The sequence below is a fragment of the Vigna unguiculata genome, chromosome 9 (genome assembly GCF_037176805.1).
Source record: "Vigna unguiculata cultivar grain cowpea cultivar isolate G323 ecotype 2 chromosome 9, ASM3717680v1, whole genome shotgun sequence".
Taxonomy (NCBI): Eukaryota; Viridiplantae; Streptophyta; class Magnoliopsida; order Fabales; family Fabaceae; genus Vigna; species Vigna unguiculata.
In genome coordinates, this window is record NC_140800.1 from 4,379,587 (window position 1) to 4,397,681 (window position 18,095).

Here is an 18,095-nt window from a genome sequence, read left to right on the forward strand (position 1 = left end):
AATTCAAACTTTGGTACGTCAAGTTGTGGAGAACTAGTCCTTTCTACTAGAGCTTATTGACTTCTTACAATGAGAGATTATAATTTCAATCTCTTATGTTCAAATTATATTTTATCAAACTTTGTAATAAAATACAATAATGTAAAGTGGTGTTGGAGAGAGCTTGACTATTCAACTCAGTTTTATAAAGACTGATAAAATAAAGTGATATCTGGGAAGAGCTTGAAAAGGTAGCAAAGAGATATGGTCATGATAGAATTTGAACTGAAAGAAGCAAAGGAACATAGTTTCAAGGAAGATTTATGAAAATTTTGAATGAGGAAAATTTTGACCAATCTTAATGCTTTAATTAATGTCACTCAATATATTTTCTGTATCAAGTTGGTAAGAAAATCTTGATCAATATACATATTCTGTCGCCTCTCCTATTTAAGGTTCCATAATATCAAAACAAATATTTTCTTTCCGGTTCGTATACAAGTGAATGAGCTAACTCACTTAATTTAGTAACTTATGGTAAGTTAAATCTGATTATAAAAATTTTAGTTCACCATAAAATAAAATAAATAAGTTTAACTCACTTATTTTTAATCAAATTCGTAATATCAATTCGTGTGAGTTGAGTCAATTCTCGTTAACACTCATGAAATTAAGAATTAATCTTGATTTATATTAGTTAAAACAATTATGACCAACATTAATTGAAAAAAATATTAATAAATATGGATAATTAAAAACAGTCATTTAAAAAAATATCTTATAAATTTTGATTGAAAAAAATATTGTTAACTAAAAAGGTATCAAACGACTAATATTTTTGAATTATTAAATATTATTTAATATTCACATATTTATAATAATAAAATCATCTTATAACATTAAAAAAATTAAAATTTCAATATAAATTTATATTAACTTCTTAAAAATTATGAAATTATTATAATTACATAGTAAATAATAAGGGTTAAATATGTTTTTTGTCCCTCAATTGAATTTTGAAATTAGTCTATTTCGAAACTTTGGATCAATTTAGTCCTTCATCTTTCAAAATACATGAATTTAGTCTTTTTAATCAAATTTTGTTATGTTTATTTGATGCTTCTTACGCATTTCAGGATTGTATTTGAGTTGTTTATAATGTTCGACACATTTTTCTTTAATATTAAGTTAAATACTATTGTGAAATGTGTTTGAGATGTCAAATAAATTTAAATAAATTTGATTAAAATGACTAAATTCACGTATTTCGAACTAATTTTAAAATTCACTTAAAATTAAGGGGCCAAAAACATATTTAACCCTGAATAGTAAAAAAAAAACAGTTAAATATTTATTTTCTGCAAACAATTATAAGAAATCATGTCATAAATTAAATTATAAAATATTTAATTCCTATATTTTATAAAAGTCATGTAAAACAAGAAATAATTGAAAACATCCTTAATTTTTTTTATGATTAAATTAGTCCTTAACCATATGTGACCAAAGATATATTTTGTTTATCCTAAATTTGTTACTAAACTGATTAGTTGTAAAAATGAGAGCTTTCATTCTAACTTCTGGATTTTTTTATGTGGTGTTTTCTTCTTTACCTCTCAAACCAAAGCAAATGTCGATTTTTTTTTCCTCTTAATTAATGGTCCATGTTCTTGATTTTGGGATGAAAGTATGTTTTGGAAAAATAGTCTTTGGGGAGTTTTTTTTTTTCCACTTTGATAAACCTCAGCTATATTAAATATCTAGTCTACATAACCTTGAAATGTGACTTTCATTAGTCATTATAATATAACAATGTTAAGATAGCACATTTAACCTTTTTAGAAAATATAAGATTACATTAAATTACAAATAGATAAAAAACATTACATTATTGTTAAAAATATAAAAATTAAAAAATTATATGAATTACGAAAGATCTCACAAAGTTCAAAGTTCAAAGAAACAAAGTTATCTGTCTCTGTTTCCTTTCCATGGTTTCAATGTCTCTGTGTCTTTCTTCTTCCTTTCTTCCTTCTCCCATTCCCCATACCAAATTTCCCACAACCCAAGATCCGATTTTTCGGGTCACCCGCTTCTCAGTTTCTGCTCCGTCAAAAACCAGTGTCTCTGCCGCTTCTACCCGAAAACCAGCTCCAGCAACCAAAACCAGAAACCCGAAAGATAAGGAATTTTCCCAAACACTGTTTTTTGAAGGTATGGGGGAGACACCCATCAAGAAGAAGAAGAAGAAAAAGAAGGAGAAAAGGAAGAGTGATAAAGTGTGGGTTCACACTCTCCCTGAAGTCTTAAACTATCACATTCATAAGAAGGATTGGGCTATTAGCCTTGAGGTCAGTCATCACCCCTTTTTTCTTCAAAAGCTCCATCCTTTTCTTTTTATGCTGAAAAACTATGATTGTTGATTCAATACATGGAATTTTATATTCTTATGTCCAATTAATTGAAGGTGTTTTGGTTTATGTTGATTTCATTGGGGTGCTACATTAGTATGCCACTACTACCTTCAATACTTGTTTTGAAAGTTCAAAAGTGATCCATGGCTACCCTTTGCTCCTATACACATAGAGAGAGAAATGCTGATGTGATAAATAAACAAAGAAAGTGATTATACAATGATTTGTATTTAAGTGACTATTGTACTAGAAGAAACTGATATGTGTTTGTTTACATGAATCAAAAACAATTTTTTAATTAAAAAACAAATTAGTAAGGGAAGAGGAGGAGGAGGAGGTAACCCGAAAGAAGGATAAACTGCCATTACCAAATTTTTAAGAGTACTTTTTTTGTCCCAAAAATGTCATAAAACAACACTCCATGTTGTTTCAACTTTCTTCTATCTTCTGCTGCTTCTTTAAATAAGTATATCTAAACATGTAAACATTACTAATGAGTGATTATTTTATTAAAAAAAAGTACTCTTTTCTTAAAACAGTTTAAACAAATATACATAATGTGATGTGAATAGAGGACATAGTCACATAAAAATGAAAGGTTTCAATGAAGTGTTCGCGCTCTAGGCTATTGCAGATGTTATGTAATTTTAAGGTAGTTGATTTGAGAATCTGTAAAATTGGTCTTACATAGTGATTTGCTATTGTTTGACACACTCAATACATATGATTATCTTCTTTTCTCATGAGTTTTGTACTCAAATCTCATTAAGTACTTTTAATGCACAGTTATTTGGCATGCTTAGAGGCCAACCCTATTACCAACCCAGAGAAGATACTTACATGAGACTCATTGTGTTGCTTGGAAAATCTGGCCAACCCCATCGTGCCAATGACCTTTTTAAGTCTATACATGAAGATGGCTGTGAAAGTACTGAACTTTACACGGCCTTAATTGCAGCCTATTGTCGAAATAATCTTGTTGATGAGGCATTGTCGATTCTTGATGAGATGATGAACATCCCCAGTTGCCAGCCTGATATCATAACTTACAGTACCTTGATGGAAGCTCTTGTGGATGCTTTGAAGTTTGAAATGGTTGAATTGGTGTATGATAAAATGGTTGAAAGGTCTGTCATGCCAAACACTCTCACCCAGAACCTCCTCCTGAGTTGTTATGGTAAGGCTGGAAAGTTTGATCAGATGGAGAAGATGGTGTCAAGTATGATGGAGAGCACTGCCTGCAAGCCTGATGTTTGGACAATGAACGCGGTCATCGGCGTCTTTCGTGATGAGGGTGAGATTGATATGATGGAGAAATGGTATGAGAAGTTTTGTAGTTTTGGGATACAACCACAAAGAAGCACTTTCAATATTTTAATGGGAGCTTATAGTAAAAAAAGAATGTATGAGAAAATGTCATCGGTTATGCAGTGTATGCGCAAGGAAAAATGTCCATGGACAACCTCAACTTACAACTTTGTGATTGAGGCGTTTGCAGATGTAGGTGATGCTGCAAACATGGAACGTGCATTTGATCAAATGGTTGGTGAGGGTTTGAAAGCAGATACCAAGACTTTGTGCTGCCTTATCAATGGCTATTCTAAGGCAGGAATCTTCTATAAAGTAATGAGCAGTGTTGTTTTGGCTGAGAAGCTTCAGATACATATGAATACTTCATTTTACAATGCAGTCATATCTGCCTGTGCCAAGGAGGATTCTTTGATTGAAATGGAAAGATTTTTCAAGCGTATGAAAGATAAAGAGTGTCAACCAGATGACACTACATACTCTGTCATGATTGAAGCTTACAGAAAAGCAAATATGAATGATAAAATATTCTATTTGGAGCAAGAAAAACAGATGATGATATCTGATGAGAAAAAGTTGAATGAGCTTCAGGAGACAATCTTTGATTCATATGCCGTTTAAATAACGATCAGAGTGCTAATTCATCTGCCACCCCTCCATTCTTTTGAAGAAGCAGTTGGGTAGTTTTGCTTCTTTTTTCAGTGAATGATAACTACTTCCTAACTTGTGTAGGTTTATAGTAAATATTGTTGGCATCATTTTTGTGTTTTGATGCCAGATTTATGGTCCTTCAAAGATACAATGGATTCTTGAGCATCTCAAAATGACAATAATGTTTTGGTAGCATTGAAATTTCTTTTGAAAGCTGGCCTTTTACAGCGATTACATCACTCAAAGGTTTTCTATTCATGGATTATAAGTATTACAATATAAGAAAACTAACATTTTAGAAGAATTAAAATAAAATAATAAAGAAAAAATATTTATAAAAACAAGGTAGGTATAAAAAATACAAATAACTTTAGTGGAAAAAAAAATCAATGATACGATGGTTGTACTTGTACGGGATCAAATAAGTAAAATAATGTTTTCACCCCCTTCACTACAGTAACTAGCTATTTGCATTTTGTTTTTACGATTGTAAATGGTTGTTGGATATATGATCTACATATGTAATTAGTGCAGCTCTCGTATCAGATATCATACTGATATTTTAGCTCAGTTCCTGAATAGATGAATTAGAACAAAAGTAATGTGAAGAATATGTAATTTACTGTGGTTGTTAGTTCTCAAGGTTACACAAGGTACGAGGGTGTATTCCATGCAATCTGCTATGGTCCAATTACATCATTTACAAGAGAAAAAATTATGTTTCTTTTCATTTCATTTTCTTTCTCCTTCATCTTATGAGGCCGTTTTCCATAGCATACACTCCAATTTACCAATGATGAGCATTTTGGTCAGCTTTCAACTCCTCGTGCCTTTTTCATAATGAAGTCATTGTTTCACCAACATTAGCCATCGTAAGTTATATTGGGGCATTCATCATGTTTGTTTATTTTCAGATCCGGATATAACAGATGAGGCTTTGAGTTGTTCCAGCTTCTTTCGAAGATAGGCTTGTTTAAGTTTCTCACGATGAGCAGCCACCTGCTCCTGCCTTTTATGTTTAATTTCAGAAGCCTTCTCTCTTGCTCGATTAACTTCTTCATGAACTTCCCTACAAACCAAGATCAATTCAACGATTAGATTAACCAAAGACTCTCACCATTTGATTGAGATAATTAACCAAGAAAAATCATGAAAATATTAAAACATAGCAGAAGCCAACCTCGCCCTCAAATTTCAAACAAAATAAAATGTATATAACCTTATTCATCTCAAAAAGACCAAACGGAAGTCATCTTTGTACTCTATTTATTCAACAGGCTCAAACTAGGAAGAATTGATACTTACACTACCTTAACACTTTATAACACTACATGGAGAAAAATAAGTCTTAATGAGTGTGATGGAACAAGAGTCAAATCAATGATAACTTTTTTGTAGAATATCTTACCCCAAAAATGAATAAACAATGGTGCTCCAGGGTTAAACTGGATTTTGGAGGCTATATCATGGATGCGCCACTATATCATGGACAAAAAAAGTCATGCATGTTGAACAAAACATGGAAGTAAATACCGATGATCAATTATTATATTCTAAATCCAAGTCATCTTCATCATTTACGGCTTAGAATTCATCTTTTGACATTGAAATCTGAATAATAGCACCCCAGAAGGTCCTAATTGCGTATGTTCATCCGCGTCAACAGGTAGTGCCACTATAGTTGCTATCAAAATCGTTATTTGATCTGCTAAGCCACATCACCAAACCACTCCCCTACAGAAGACCCTGTGAGGAGCAGCTGCTGCTCTTGTATGCCACAATAGCAGATTATTTAAAACCCTGCTTATAATGCTGCCATAGTTTTCCTATTCTAGTCTTGATGGAAGTGAGAATTCCAGAAAAGGAAACTCCAAAAGGCAAACCCATAGTCTACCAGCAAATAGGGTGTTTGGTTTAGCATTAGAACCATACAATAGGGATCCAAAACATGAAAAAGTGAAAATTTCACTGACACACCATGCTTTCTAAGAGAGAAAATTAAGAAAAAAAATGAAATGTTCATAAGTTAAAACAAGCTTGTTATAGAAGCTCTCTCATATAGCCTCTCGAAATTATTATTTTTAACGTGTACATTTAACTAATTGTAGCTGACAGAAAAGCTCATTTCTTTCTTGTTGTTCTCAGGTAGAAGTGCTTATAAAGAAATTCGTCCAAACCAACCCCTAATCTAAGAACAAAGATATCAAATCACATAATGCAGCAGAAAAACATAAACCCCATACCTAATATTGCGCTTATAATCAGCAGTGTCAAAGGCTCCAACCGTTCGCCCAGGCCCAACAGGCTTCAAGTTAAACTGCAAGGAAGCATCACCATCATCATCCCCAACAGCACCATCATCATTTTCTAGCAACACATCGCGGCCCGGTGGCGGCGGCGGTGGCGGTGGCAACTCATCATGCTCAACGCCCTTACGAAAAAAGTCCACACAATACTTCTCTTGATCCTCCTCGTCAGACAACTCTCCCTTCACCAACTTCTCATACAGCTCAGCCTTCCTCTCCAGCGCCGCATAGCTCACCGATCCATCACGCACTGCTTTCAACTCCAGCTTGTCCCTGACACCAAAATCACCACAATTTTCAAATCATCATCAAATCACTGAATAAACAAGAACAAAAAACGAAAAGAGAGTAATGTAATGACACGATACTTGTGAGCGCGTGCATCGACGCCACGGTTTTTGACGGATAAGGGATCTTTGGGAGCGATTTTGTTCTTGGCGCGTTGATACTCCACATCAGGACCTGACAATTCCCGTGACTTTCTGGAATCTTCCTGAGACTTGTAAAGTTCTGCCTTCAGTTCAACGATTGAGGAGGCGCCAACGCCCGCTATGGCTCGGTGCTTCTTCGGCATTATCGTCGATTCCGTTAGCCATCCCAGCGATTCCGTCACCACCCTCTTCTTCCCAGCTCCCTCTTCACCCGCCATGGTTTTTCTGCAAACAATTTTTCTCGTTAGGGTTTCTGTTCTATTTCGGATTATCAATTTAGATGAAAACGTAATAATAATAAATAACAAACAAAAGTAATTATCAATTTAAATAGAATTATATATTAATAATTTTAAGTATATATACTCTACATTTAATTTTCTTATTATTTCCTACATGGTAAACTACTAATATAAAAAATATTGTACGTTATTTAACAATTACAAAAAGAAAAAATTATTTCACTTTCGAAGTTATCATTGAGCATGTTGGTAATGGTTATTATGATTATGCAAGTTAGTAATGGTGTAGAATATTAAGCTTAATTCGATTTTGTAATTGAATGATTTTACTTCAATGCTGATATTCATATGCTCTATGAAAGGACATATTTAACTAGCTAAAGTAAATTTAATTTAATTTAATATGCTCATGGTCACATTAATCTAGTTTTTGTTAATTAAGAATGTATAGCGCTGAAGTTAAATTAAATCTAGATAAATTCATCATTAACTCGAAGACAACCTTTGTTAGATTAGGTTGTATTTTTATTTTTATTTTTTGTTAAGATTATTCCAACAGAACAACTCTTAATAGAAATGAATAACTTAAATCTTAAGTTTTGATTTTATTTTTCTAATAAAATGTGTAATTTCAAAACACTTTTTATTAGAATTTTAAGGAGGGCTTTTAAGCAAATACATTATAGTGTTTAATATTCAAATAATTAAGTAATTATTATTATTATTATTTAATAATTTCAGCTAGATTGGATATCAAATTAAAAAATATAAGACTCATAACTCAGTTAGCAGAAGATTAAATTAAATTTGATATAAGAAAAATAAAATGAAATTCTATATATTTAAGATTAATTTAGATTAGATTGAATCACCTAACTATTTAATATTTAACCTAACTATTTAATATTTAAATAACAGAATAATAGTTACTATCATTATTTAAAAATTTCAATGTCATATTGATAATACGTAACTTATCAACCAGTTAGTAAGTAAATTAAATTTGATTCTATGAATTCAATCAACACTCAGTGCCAATAAATCCAGGTAACAAAAAAATTTACTACAAAATGTAAATTACATTTAATTATTCTACAGAAGCTCATAAATATTTCATAATAGTAAAAAAAAAAATGCATGAAAATTATTTTAGCAAACTTTCCAACCTTTTTCTGAGACAAACTTCTTAAGTGAAATTCATTTAATTTCCATCAAATATCATCATCATCCATTTCATGAATCACATTCCAAACTACAAGGGACAACCATTTCCACCATTTGATTAAGAAATAAACAATTTAGAAAGAGGATTTGAGAAATAGTTCAGAACACATTTGCTAAAAGTAAAGCTACCACAAGAGAATCAACAATGGTGGTGATGCAGAAGAATCAGGAACTGATCATCACATTTATAAGTATCTATACAAGAACCTTTAACTTCTTTACATGATAATGAATGAAAAAATAGACAATACATCTTTGGACCCAAGAGAAGCAAAAAAGAAAAGAAACACATCAAAATCAGAATGAAGAACGAAAACTAAGATGAATCCTAGACAGTTTCAATGTTATTCTGGTATCAGACTCTAATTCTGAATCAAGAATAACATCAAAAGCATCCCAAAAAACCACTATCTAAATTTTTCCTCAAAATGAATCAGTGATACACCCAGTTAACTTGAAGTGGTGTTAGATGAGATTTTAACCATGATTGAAATTGGAATGTTCAGCACATGACCTTGATTCCCAAACAGCCCAATTCTCCCAAAGCTGGAAAGAGAGCTGTTAACTGTTGCATTCAAGAGCACAGACAATATCTGCTTCTCACCACTGCCAATCCAGAAGTGAGTTGGAGACACTTTCAATGAAACTCCATAAGGAGCAGTCCAACCAACACTGTATGATTCATTTTGAGCAGTGTTTAGGACTATCCTCTGCACTGTTCTAGATTGGTTCAGCTTTGATATAGTGATTGAGGGCAGGTTCAGATCAGGACCATAAACAGTGGAATTGTAGAGTCCACAATTTTGACCAGTGTAGTTTAGCACCACAGGAGCTGAACCATTGATACCACATAGAAATGACATGTAATCATCATAACCTACAAAGAAACATAAAATTTAACAATTTCACATTAAGAGAGTAGCTTGTGCAAAATGTTCAAAAGATTAACTAAGCAAGAACCACAATGATAGCTGAATTTTCATGCCATTTTCTTATACTTTGAAACTCGAAATGCTGAAGAGACTTACCGGAATCAAAAATCAAACCCGGATTCAGTGCTCCACTTGCATTCACAAAACCACTTCCCATGTCAAAAGGAGTTGCTGGAGACTCGTTTAGTTCAGGAGAAGCGTAGGATCGTTGAGCCATTATTGGCCCACCATTCTTGTCATACAGAGAAGCTGTAGTGGAAAGTGCAGATCCAATGGCTGCAGGACTAAAACTGGGGAACTTTTGCTTGATTAGTGCAGCAAGACCGGCAACATGAGGAGCAGCCATGCTTGTGCCAGACATCAATGCAAAATTCTCTCCTGTTGGCAATGCAGATATGAGAATGCATTTGACATTATGAACATGGATTGGAAACAAAAACATATCAGATTATTCCTTAAAACGATGTTGTGTTTGACATAGGAAAAGAGCTCCTTAAACTAGTGTAATCTTGTATGCATTACAAACCTAGGAATTCAACGGAATCAGTGCCAACAGAACTCCAAGCAGCCCATATAAAACTTCCAGGAGCTAACAGGTTGGGTTTCAAAATGTCTGCCTCATGAGGAAGACTGTCTTCTGGATCTGGTCCTCTTGCAGAGTAATACATAACCTTGGGTGCAGCACTGCCATAGTTCGCTTTTAGTCCACCACAGATACTGGCAAGAGCCCCAAATTTAACAATTTTCTTTGAAACTGCATCTATTTCCAATGAAGAATTGTAGTATTGCATTAAAATCTGACCATGTCAAAAAACCAGGAAACTGTCAGTGAATTATTCCTCATGCACATGTAATATATAGAAACACAAGTACATAATGACTCTTAATCACTTTTAACATTTGTTTTATGTTCATTTTATACTAATTTTTATGTTGTATATTAGACATATGTAGTGTCCAAGAACACAAGTTCAAATTCCATGTCATTTCCCTCTATGTTCCCCAGATAGTTACGAGCAAATAAGACTGAGGAGAAGGTAAATGGATAACACAGCACCTTGGAATCATTTGTGGAAGCAAGTATTATGCCTGGCATTTTCATTGCAACAGGGTTAAGCTGAAAACCAATCACATAGGGATCCATATAGAAGACAACACCAGCTGCACTAAGATTTTTGGCTGTTTCTGAGGCTCTTTTGATAGTGGAGAGTCCCAGCACAAATCGAATTGAATAGCTGCACATTAAGAGGTTCCCCTTGATCAAATCCTTGTTGAACTTATTTGCATCTTGGCACTCACCAACATACATATCATCAGCAACCGTTGTGTCATTGCTCAATGCATGATGTGCATGAATCAGTTTATAAAGTTTGCTTCCATCTGTGCCAGCTGAGGAAAATAATAATAATAATAAAAATGGAAAAAAAAGAAAAGAGCGTCATGCTAAAGAAATGATAAACTCCTATGTTAACAATTGAATAATCTTATAACTAATTACCAAAGGAGGATATTTAATCTAACATTCTTAAGCAGAAATCCTTGACAGCACAAGAACTGATTGTCCACAATATAGTGAGTGACACTAATAAACCTTAAGATTTTTTTTTCTCTTGTTTGGGGGTCATGTTTAACCAGGAATAGAGAAACAGAAACTTACGTGCAAGACCAACTCCAGGTATGGTCACATTATTTCCAAGAAATATGGAGTTGCTATAAACCCTATCATGTGAGGCAGCACCAACAGTAAAGATCCATGGACTGAAGGAGAACATGCTTGTTGGTGATGGTCCAGTATTTCCTGCTGCTTGCACGACAAAAATACCGGCCTTCACAGCCGATAGCAGAGCCATGTCTATTGGATTAAAGAAAGTTGCCACACCAGGAGGACGTCTATTAGGAGTAATTGACAAGCTTATTATGTCAACCCCATCCTGTGCTGCCTGCAAAATCATACCATTTAGTCTTACAAGAAAAGCAAATAAATATAAAGCAATTTTAGATAAATAGATTGTAAAGGCAACAAAAAGTGTGGAAATGACAAGGATCCTAAGAGGTTAAATAAAAATCCTAAAACAGTGTGAAAAAGTGCTAAAAACATTGCTCGTATTAGATAACAGTTATATACTTAATTAGGGAATTGTACTATTCTAGGGAGAAACAAAGACATGGAAGGGAAAAAATGACCGGCACAAATAATTATTTGCACAACAATGTATAACATGTCTGAAAAATAAAAAATGTACCTGGTCAATTGCTGCAACAACATCTGCAGCAAATCCTCCAAAGCTCTTGTATAATGCCTTGTAAACAGCAATGCTGTAAAAGATTGAAATGCAATACAAGCATAAATTGTCTTTTTAAAGAAAAAGAAACCAATGAAGGTTAAATGAAACAAATAGATAGAAAAAACAAAGCTAACCATACACAATTTCTACAACTTTTTATAAACTTCCAAAGATTATACCTATTTTAAAAGACCTACCTGATTGTTGTTGTCAGAAAACAAAGTAATGTAGAGTTGAATGATTAATGCTACGGGAAAGACACATTATATAATATGGCACAATGTAGGGCAATCAATGGATGATGTGAGCCATGTTCATGAGATAATAAGCTTCAGCCCATAGTTAATCACTTCTATGAGAGAATAAAAGAACTGAGGTGCGTTCCTTACTGAAATTTCTATTGTTTAGCTTTAACTGGATTTTTCATTTTTATTTTGTTTACCATTTCTTCCCGAATCTAGTCCTTTGGTCCATTTCATAAATTAGTTTCCCTTTTTTTAACCATTAAATTGAAGCCACTACTGTATTTTTCCTCTCTTGCAAGAGAAGCTTCAAACATTTTAATTTTAAATGTTAGAAATATAATATAAAACCATTCATATATCTTTACCTTATTTAAGCTTTTGGAATGGTTGTTTCTGACATTGTATCAAAGCCTCTATGACCAAGTGGTAAATCCCTTTTCCCCCACTCTTCTAATAAAAAAGTTAGATTTCAGTACAAGATAGGTAGGCCTACACATGATTCACAATTCAAGCCCAAAGAGCTTTATAAGATTTAGCAATCCTTCTTTCTTCAACTAACTTTGTGGTTGAGATAGGTCCAATGGATTAGTATATGGCCTTTTTCGATATATCCAACATTGTTTAGTAACAATTTCAGGAATGGAAGTGGAAAAAAAAATCACCAGAGGATTGTATGAGAACTAATTATAGATTTCACTTTATTACCTACTTTCAAGTTTTAACATTTTTTCACCAAAAGGACACAAACCAAGTCAATAGGACAAAAAACATTTTATCTAATACAAAAAATGGTAAAGCATCTGTGGGACAGCATAAATGAACTATTAACATGCCCAGTTAAGCATTATAGCATGAAAAATAATCATGACACTCCAAAGCATGTAATTTACATATCATTAAGGTCGGTGTTAAAGAAATAAAACACAAAGTGAATCAGAATAATGCACAACTCATACCATCATGCATATTTATAGATCCAAAGATTACTACAAAGGGTAAAAATAATGATAAAACAAATAAAATAAAATAACAAAGCCATGGTTCCGGATTATTTACTGTGAACGAGGAGCCATCCCACTAGCATTTCCAAAGTGATGTCCAGCAACAATCACTGGAATCCCATGGTTTCCTGCTGCAACAGCTGCTGTATGCCTGTGTATTTTAGTTACATCAGAATAGGCATTTAGTTGAAAGAGAAGTAAAGAAAACTAATTATGTTGTGATTAAAAGAATTTTGGTGACAGATAAATATGAAAACATCAGTTCATTTTCAAATCATATCTTAAAAATCATTCAGGACTATAACAATTCCAATTTCCAGAACATGCTCAAGACTCCAAGAAACAGGAACAAACACATTACTGTAAGGTTCTGATGGAAGGATATAAGCTGGACATAATTCATCAAAAACATAAATTAAGGTACAACAAAAAAACTGATTGATAACATGTGGTAATAGTAGACCAGTAGTTGAGACAAAGGCTGACAGCTTAGACTTTGTCATCATGGATTGGCCATGGTAAAGCAAATGCCAACAAACAAGCCATATATCCCAATCATGTATCCAATTAGAAGTTTGATGAAATCAAGAGTATGGACCATGTAAGATACTACAACCAAACATAACATCCATAGAGAGAAAAGCCAAGAACTCACGTGCCATGGCCATCACCATCAAAGGGAGAAGCATAGTCCTGAGTGGAATTAAATATTCCTCTGGTTATGGCTGAAGCAGCAAAGTGGCGGGCCCCAACAAGCTTCCTATTGCAAGAACCAGAAGGAAAGTCGCGAGTAACCTCACAGATGCCAGAAAAATGAGCAGGAACAGGATATGGATGATTAGATTTGCTATCACCAAAACTAGGATGTGTTGGATCTATGCCAGTGTCAACAAAACCAATAACAACTCCTTCCCCAGCAGTTTCAAATCCACCCTCTTGAAACCATGCTCCCTGTGGCAGACCCAAAAACTGTGGCGTATGTGTAGTTGCAGTCCTTACAGAAAAATCCAAAGCCACATTGGACACTTCACTGCTCCTTGACAGTTTCTCTGCCTTCATGATTCAGTAATTATCAATCAACAACTCGGAATGTGTTCACTTGCAGTAAATTAATAAACAAAATTTGAAATTTTTAAACATGGAGAGCACCGACACATGAAGCCAAATCATCAATAGAAAGAAACAACACAAAAATGTAACTGGTCGTGTTTTTTCTAAACTAAGAGCATAATCAAGATGATTAAAACTAATAGCATACCTGTTTCTGGGTAACCAGCACAGCGAATCCATTTATCAGGTAATGGTAGCTATAGAGCTTCAGATATTTCTCTCCGTTTAACACTTTCTTCAACAGAGAATCATGAACTTGGGAAATGTAAGAGCCATCTCTCTTATCTGTCTTGGTAATATTGTCATACCTTCGAAACAAAAGGACAATAAAAATGAACAAACAATCTGAAAATACTCTTAATTGGAAGAAAAAAAAAATCTGAAACAATGCACTGAGAATTGAGAACATCATTAACAAATCTAGTGAGACGTTTCAACAAAAACCTATCATCTCCAGATGATAAGCAATCATTTAACCAAACACTTTTCATCTTACTCAAAACACAGCTTCCACAAGAAGCCTCAATGATTTGGGACCAAATAAAAAAAACGGAAAGTTAAAAAAAAAATCTATGATTTCAAAGAATACAACACATGACCACAACATCGAACACTTCACAAAAAACACAAAAAGAAATAAACAATTTCTTTCCATAAAACAACAATGAAACACAAGACACCCATCAGAACCCCCAGCCCCACAGAAAACCTTCAAACCAAGCCTGTGTTAGTGTGAGAGGATACCTTTTTGGTTTGTTAAATTGAGTTCTCCCTGGAGCAGGAGCAGCATCTTTGAAGCTATTAACTTCTCTTCTCAACTCACCATAGTAATGAGAAACAGGAGCATGTCTAAGGGTAACAACATACACAGCAGTGGTATCATCATCTGAATCACCTTGACACAAACAAGGTAAAAACACCACCCCCAGAAAAACCACCACCACCACCATCAAATGTGCCAGATAAATGTTCCCCATAAGGATTTCTTGGGAAACTAAAAAACCACAAAAGCTGAAGACCCAGTTGGATCCAAAACCACCCCACCAAAAATGAACAGCAACAATTCCTCACCAACCAGTGTGCTTCATTTTCAAGCTCAAGACTTTCACTTTAGCGTTTTCAGTTCAGAAAAGAAAATGAGACACCCCAAGTGAGAGACAGTGATAAAGCAAGCACCTTTTCGGTGAGTGAAGAACCCCTTTGGAGAGTGAGAGAGTGTTTCAGTATTAATAGCTGGAGTAAGAGAATCTGCAAGCAAAAGCCTTCTTCTTGGGGTGTGTGAATGTGAACGTTTTGTTTATTCAAAGAAAAAAAAAAGGAAAAAGAAATATGTATGTTGTGTGAGAATAGAATGAGAAAATGAACGTTTTATTTGGTTTTATTCGACTTTGGACATTTCCGTTCAGGTCTTTGGCTGTCAAGATGTGAACATTGGAGTTTTCCTGTGACTTGTGTAATGACAACAACCTTGTACTTTTTTTCTTCTTTTACCTTTTTTTTATTTTATTTTGCTGTCTTCTTCTTTCTCTTTCTACAGATTCTAAATACATTTTATGTTTTTAAGTATAAACAATTATTCCATTTTTAGTATCTGTCCTCATTTCATGAGATTTATTGTTTAAAATTATCTTTTACATTTTATTCTCAATTTTTATTTTTTGCAAATTTTATACTCTTTTATTTTCATTTTTTTTCCTGATAAGTACCTACCATCGAGCTTTATACATACTAATAAGTTTTTTATTTTATTATTTTATTTTACAAAGGAATATTTATCAAATTTTTCTTGTTAAAAAAAAAAAAAAACTATTTCACCGTTATGGACGTTAGCATAAGAGCTACATTGACCTCTAAGTGTACCATAAAAAGATAAACTCCAAACAAATTTATCAATGGCATAAGTAGTTGAATATTTATTCTCTTCAATGCGCTATATTCTAAATTATTGGGATAAGGATGTAATCAAGATGTTTTTTTTTTCTTTATTATATATGGAAAATAATTTTTTGAAAAAAAATTAAAAGAAAACTTTTAATGTTTATTACACCTTCATAATGTTTAACTATATATCAATCTAAGATATTTTAAAATATATTAGTATGAGTTGTTTTTTTCATAAAAGTTTTTTCTAAAACTATAAAAAATAAAAGTGTATCATTATTGTAATATACTCTGAAAGATGATGCAATCTATTGATTTAATTAATTTAGTTTCTGTATATAGTTTAGATCATTAAGTACTATACATATTTAATTACATATCCAACTACATATCCGTTTCAATATTTATTATTATTATTATTATTTGCATGTATCAGTTATCCACATGAGTTTAGGAAAATAAATGATGTTTTATTCCTTCTTAATAGTTTTTTATTATTTTTATTTTTATTTTGTACAGTATGTCCAATCGGTCAATCGGCCATTACTAATCTCCAGGGGACCATCGGTCTCACGGATAAACGAACAACCATGTAGCATCATTAAAGGACCATCGGTCAAACGGTCGAACATAAGGATTTAATTGTACCCATGCCATCGGTTCAGCGGTAAAACAACGATGGACCCTCTGGTCCATCGGTCCATCGGTAAAACAGCAACGATGGACCCATTGACCTCTTGAGCCCATCGGTCCACCGGTACAACAGCAGCGATGGACCCTCTAACCTATAGAGCCCATCGGTTCGTCGGTACAACAGCAACGATGGACCCATTGACCTCTTGAGCCCATCGGTCCACCGGTACAACAGCAGCGATGGACCCTCTAACCTATAGAGCCCATCGGTTCGTCGGTACAACAGCAATGATGGACCCATTGACCTCTAGGGCCCATCGGCTCATCGGTTAGACAACAACAGCGGACCCTCTGACCACGAGGGTCCATCGGTTCATCAGTAGAACAGCACCCTCTGGTCCATCGGTTCATCAGTAGAACAGCACCCTCTGGTCCATCGGTTCATCAGTAGAACAGCACCCTCTGGTCCATCGGTCCATCGGTAACACACATTATTAGCTTGTATAAAACATATCGTCATTAACCCAGCCAAGCGACCATCGGTCGCACGGTCATATAACAAGCCAACGATTATCGGATTAAACGAGTCAATAATTGTCATTAAGGGATCATTGGGTCGTGATTAAGAAACCCTAATTACAGGCCCATGTCAAAAGCTATAGGACCCAAAGGTAGGTTGGTAAGCATCTTAATTGCGCATTTATTACAACGGGTTATCTGACACACCGATCGGTCCCTTCTAACTTAAGCATCGGAGTATTTTAGACAGGTACCCCGATCGTCATCCCAACCGATCGAGCTAAGAAGTGGATTTTGCCGAAGTCATTGGAAAGGAGAAAGATATCGCGAAGTGAAGGAGTTCTTTTAGTGGACTCTTGGTCCCTACCCCGAAACATATTTATTTATTATCATTATAGAAAAAAAAGTACACATAGTAAACTATGCGGACAAAAAATACAGTAAAACATTATCAAATTGTGTCATTCTTCTCATTTTGTCGAAATTCACATTTACCCTTCCAAGAGTATATCTTGTCCATATGCATAACATATACATCCTAATAAAAAATATATATTAACAACTTTTTTATTCTAAATTTTCTTGTAATAAAAAAACATTACAATTAAATATGATCATATTTTCAAAAAATTCAGAGTAAAATAAAATAATATTTATACCTGTAAATATCTTATATTAATAAAATAAAAAATAAATACATTTAATTATATTCAATATACAAACAAATGCACATAATAATAAAATACTTTGTCTGCATAAGCTAAGTTATGCAATATGAAGTTAAATTGTGGAACATACTATCACTTTAATTTATAGGTTGAATCGATTTACATCGTCATCTCTTGTCCATTATTTTTTTACACAATATATATATATATATATATATATATATATATATAATATAAGATATAATTTATTATTTAAGAGAAAAAAA

General features: G+C 33.5%; 3 protein-coding genes across 3 annotated transcripts; 1 reads left to right on the top strand and 2 right to left on the bottom strand.

Annotated features, from left to right (window-relative positions):
• Nucleotides 1–1,914: 1,914 nt before the first annotated feature.
• LOC114162319 (pentatricopeptide repeat-containing protein At3g06430, chloroplastic-like) lies at nt 1,915–4,547 on the top strand. The gene is made up of 2 exons (XM_028046167.2): nt 1,915–2,330; nt 3,180–4,547. The coding sequence occupies exons 1-2, from the start codon at nt 1,971–1,973 to the stop codon at nt 4,320–4,322; spliced, it is 1,503 nt and encodes a 500-aa protein (XP_027901968.1). The 5' UTR covers nt 1,915–1,970; the 3' UTR covers nt 4,323–4,547.
• A 404-nt stretch (nt 4,548–4,951) lies between these two features.
• Nucleotides 4,952–7,368, bottom strand: LOC114196282 (uncharacterized protein At4g18257-like). The gene is made up of 3 exons (XM_028086878.2): nt 7,027–7,368; nt 6,596–6,931; nt 4,952–5,421 (listed from the first exon to the last, which is right to left on the bottom strand). Exons 1-3 carry the CDS (start codon nt 7,305–7,307, stop codon nt 5,247–5,249), a joined length of 792 nt encoding a protein of 263 aa, XP_027942679.2. The 5' UTR covers nt 7,308–7,368; the 3' UTR covers nt 4,952–5,246.
• Nucleotides 7,369–8,707: 1,339 nt separating this feature from the next.
• LOC114164031 (Subtilase family protein) lies at nt 8,708–15,428 on the bottom strand. The gene is made up of 10 exons (XM_028048491.2): nt 14,873–15,428; nt 14,277–14,436; nt 13,674–14,071; nt 13,074–13,169; nt 11,731–11,803; nt 11,145–11,427; nt 10,545–10,876; nt 10,014–10,284; nt 9,584–9,865; nt 8,708–9,432 (listed from the first exon to the last, which is right to left on the bottom strand). The coding sequence occupies exons 1-10, from the start codon at nt 15,103–15,105 to the stop codon at nt 9,005–9,007; spliced, it is 2,556 nt and encodes an 851-aa protein (XP_027904292.1). The 5' UTR covers nt 15,106–15,428; the 3' UTR covers nt 8,708–9,004.
• Between the last annotated feature and the right edge of the window lie 2,667 nt (nt 15,429–18,095).